Source organism: Histoplasma capsulatum, genomic scaffold (assembly GCF_000149585.1).
Source record: "Histoplasma capsulatum NAm1 scaffold_5 genomic scaffold, whole genome shotgun sequence".
Classification (NCBI taxonomy): Eukaryota; Fungi; Ascomycota; class Eurotiomycetes; order Onygenales; family Ajellomycetaceae; genus Histoplasma; species Histoplasma mississippiense.
The window spans coordinates 2,389,086-2,391,495 of record NW_001813978.1 but is presented as its reverse complement, the minus strand read 5'-3'; the positions used below and the strand labels follow the sequence as shown (position 1 = coordinate 2,391,495).

The window sequence follows — 2,410 nt, the reverse complement described above, 5'->3', positions numbered from 1 at the left end:
GGGGAGAGGCGGCGGATTTACTCACCTCCCCATGCGCGCGCATGTTGCATTAGCGATTTTTTGGATGGAGGGTCACTTTCTTCTCGCGTCATCGTAGCTCGCCCGTCCTTCCAGAAATATGGTGGATAAGATTATGTTGCATCAAAATCACGTATTACATCTCCAAAAGTTCGTTGGGGGGGCATAACAGTTCTCTGCGCTATCTTAACCAGAGATGGAGAACAAAAAGTTTAAGCTGCTTGTTGCAAGTTCGCGCTTAACAGCCGCGATACAGTTAGCATCCCTACTTACTGCAAACAAACTCGACTATGCGATTTGCAACTACGCATCCAGCAATAATGCGCAAGGAATTCCATGGTGATTATGGCATCAGAAGCCGTTTCTATAGCTCGACTCCGGACAAAATCGATAAAATTCATACCAGGGGAATGAATGAGCGACTACGTAGCCCTCTTCAATTTTGATTTGCCTTGTCCTAAAGCGACTTGGCGTATGGTCACGTGACTTCAAAGCCACGATGGTCCCAACCTTAGAGTCGCCAATGCGCGACATCAACGTTTTTAACTTGCCCCATTCTTGTTTTACGGGTTATCTGGAGCGCAACTCCACTATCGCTCGAAAATATACACTGCGAACTCTTCCATAGTTATATGAGGAACGGTAACAACCACCCCTTCGCTCGTTGTGGCCGAGATCGTGCATGACCGTTGTGGTCTTATGCATCCTACCGTTTGTTATTTATATCTTCGCCCGTTTCCTTCCGCTTCCAATTGCCTTCTCTCTATTTTATTTTAAGAAGAACTCGACTAGAATAATAGAAATAAGATGTCATCTGCGACGGCGTCCGGCGCGGATGCAAAGCCAAACGGCTCAGCGAAATCCAGAGAACATAACCAAGGGAACCAAGACCGGAAATTCACTCCAGAACAGAAAGCGGCAGTGCTACGTGTTCGGAAATGTTCGCCGACTGCATTCTATGAGATTCTAGCTCTAGAGAAGACTGCGTCTGATGGAGAGATAAAGAAGGCTTATCGGAAACTGAGTTTACTCACACATCCTGATAAAAATGGGTTTGACGGAGCGGACGAGGCTTTCAAAAGTATGTTCAATTTATGTTCATGTTTCAATCTCGGCAGATATTCCATCTGATAGTTTGAATTTCGCCGGATATAACATATGTCTGAAAATATAAATGGAGGCATTCTTCACCAATTTGGGGAGCCTGACTAATGCCTTCTTTCGGTTAATTTTAGTGGTATCCCGAGCATTTCAAATACTATCAGATTCCGAGAAAAAATCGAAATACGATAAGTTCGGCGGAGATCCCGATAATAGATTTTCAACGGGGGCTTCATCGTCATCTTCGCCGTTCAGCGGATTCAGCGGATTCCCTCAAGGGAGGGGTGGAGGGCCAATGTTTGATGAGGAAATATCTCCCGAGGAGTTGTTTAACAGGTTTTTTGGAGGCGGCGGCTTTGGTCCTTTTGGTAATAAGTCCTATCTTATATCAGTTCCATTGTGGGAGTATGCAGTTACTAATAAAAGCAAATAGGAGGCGGAATGTTTGACACTGGCCCTCAATTTGTCTTTAATATGGGAGGCGGCCCCAATATCCGAGTTCATCAATTTGGCGGCTCACGACCCAGACGAAGACCTCGTGAGGCAGAGAATCAGTCAGGTGCCCAGGCTCCCCCCGCTGGCTTGGCATCATTTGCACAGTTCATTCCAATCCTCCTCATATTCTTCCTCCCGCTCCTCACCTCTCTGTTCTCCGGCTCAACCTCCTCCGGACCTTCTCTCCGATTCGACAAAGCTGTGCCTCCCCATACAATGCACCGTACAACACCGAAACTCAGACTAGACTATTTCATAAATCCCGCCGAGGTGGAAGATTTCAGTGCGCGCAAATTCTACCAGCTCGACCACAAAGTTGAGGTTGATTATGTATCAAACCTACGGTATGACTGCGAAAGAGAAGTTCAAGCGCGCGACCAGATGATACAAGATGCTCAGGGCTGGTTCTTCCCTGACGTTGAGAAGCTGAAGGAGGCACGCTCGTTGGAGCTTCGGAGTTGCAAGAAGTTGAATTCGCTAAATCTTTAATGGGGCGGACTTGTTAGGCATTTCCTCATATGTGCTCCTTATTGCTAATGATATAAATAGACAATAATATTCTGTTTCTTTTTGTGTATGATTGGGGTTTGGCGTTCCGCGATTAGCATCATGACCCAGGGATACATGTCTTTGTGCTCATTTCCTCTTCACATTTTCTTCTTCCATTTCTATTTTTGCTTTCGTTTTTCTTCCCTTGAATATTGTAAATAATTTGAACATTCTTATCGCTTGACTTCTTAACATATAATATAATGTCTGGTGATTTTTTCTTTTTACTGGTTGTAAACATATCGCA

The 2,410-nt window shown here is 45.1% G+C and overlaps 2 protein-coding genes across 2 annotated transcripts; one reads left to right on the top strand and one right to left on the bottom strand.

Annotated features, from left to right (window-relative positions):
* Positions 1–230: 230 nt before the first annotated feature.
* On the bottom strand, positions 231–552 carry HCAG_05569 (predicted protein; the record flags this gene model as incomplete). The annotated part of the gene is made up of 2 exons (XM_001540052.1): positions 231–255; positions 422–552. The coding sequence occupies 2 exons, from the start codon at positions 550–552 to the stop codon at positions 231–233; spliced, it is 156 nt and encodes a 51-aa protein (XP_001540102.1).
* A 273-nt stretch (positions 553–825) lies between these two features.
* On the top strand, positions 826–2,103 carry HCAG_05568 (conserved hypothetical protein; the record flags this gene model as incomplete). Its single annotated transcript, XM_001540051.1, has 3 exons — positions 826–1,099; positions 1,254–1,487; positions 1,553–2,103. 3 exons carry the CDS (start codon positions 826–828, stop codon positions 2,101–2,103), a joined length of 1,059 nt encoding a protein of 352 aa, XP_001540101.1.
* Positions 2,104–2,410: the final 307 nt, after the last annotated feature.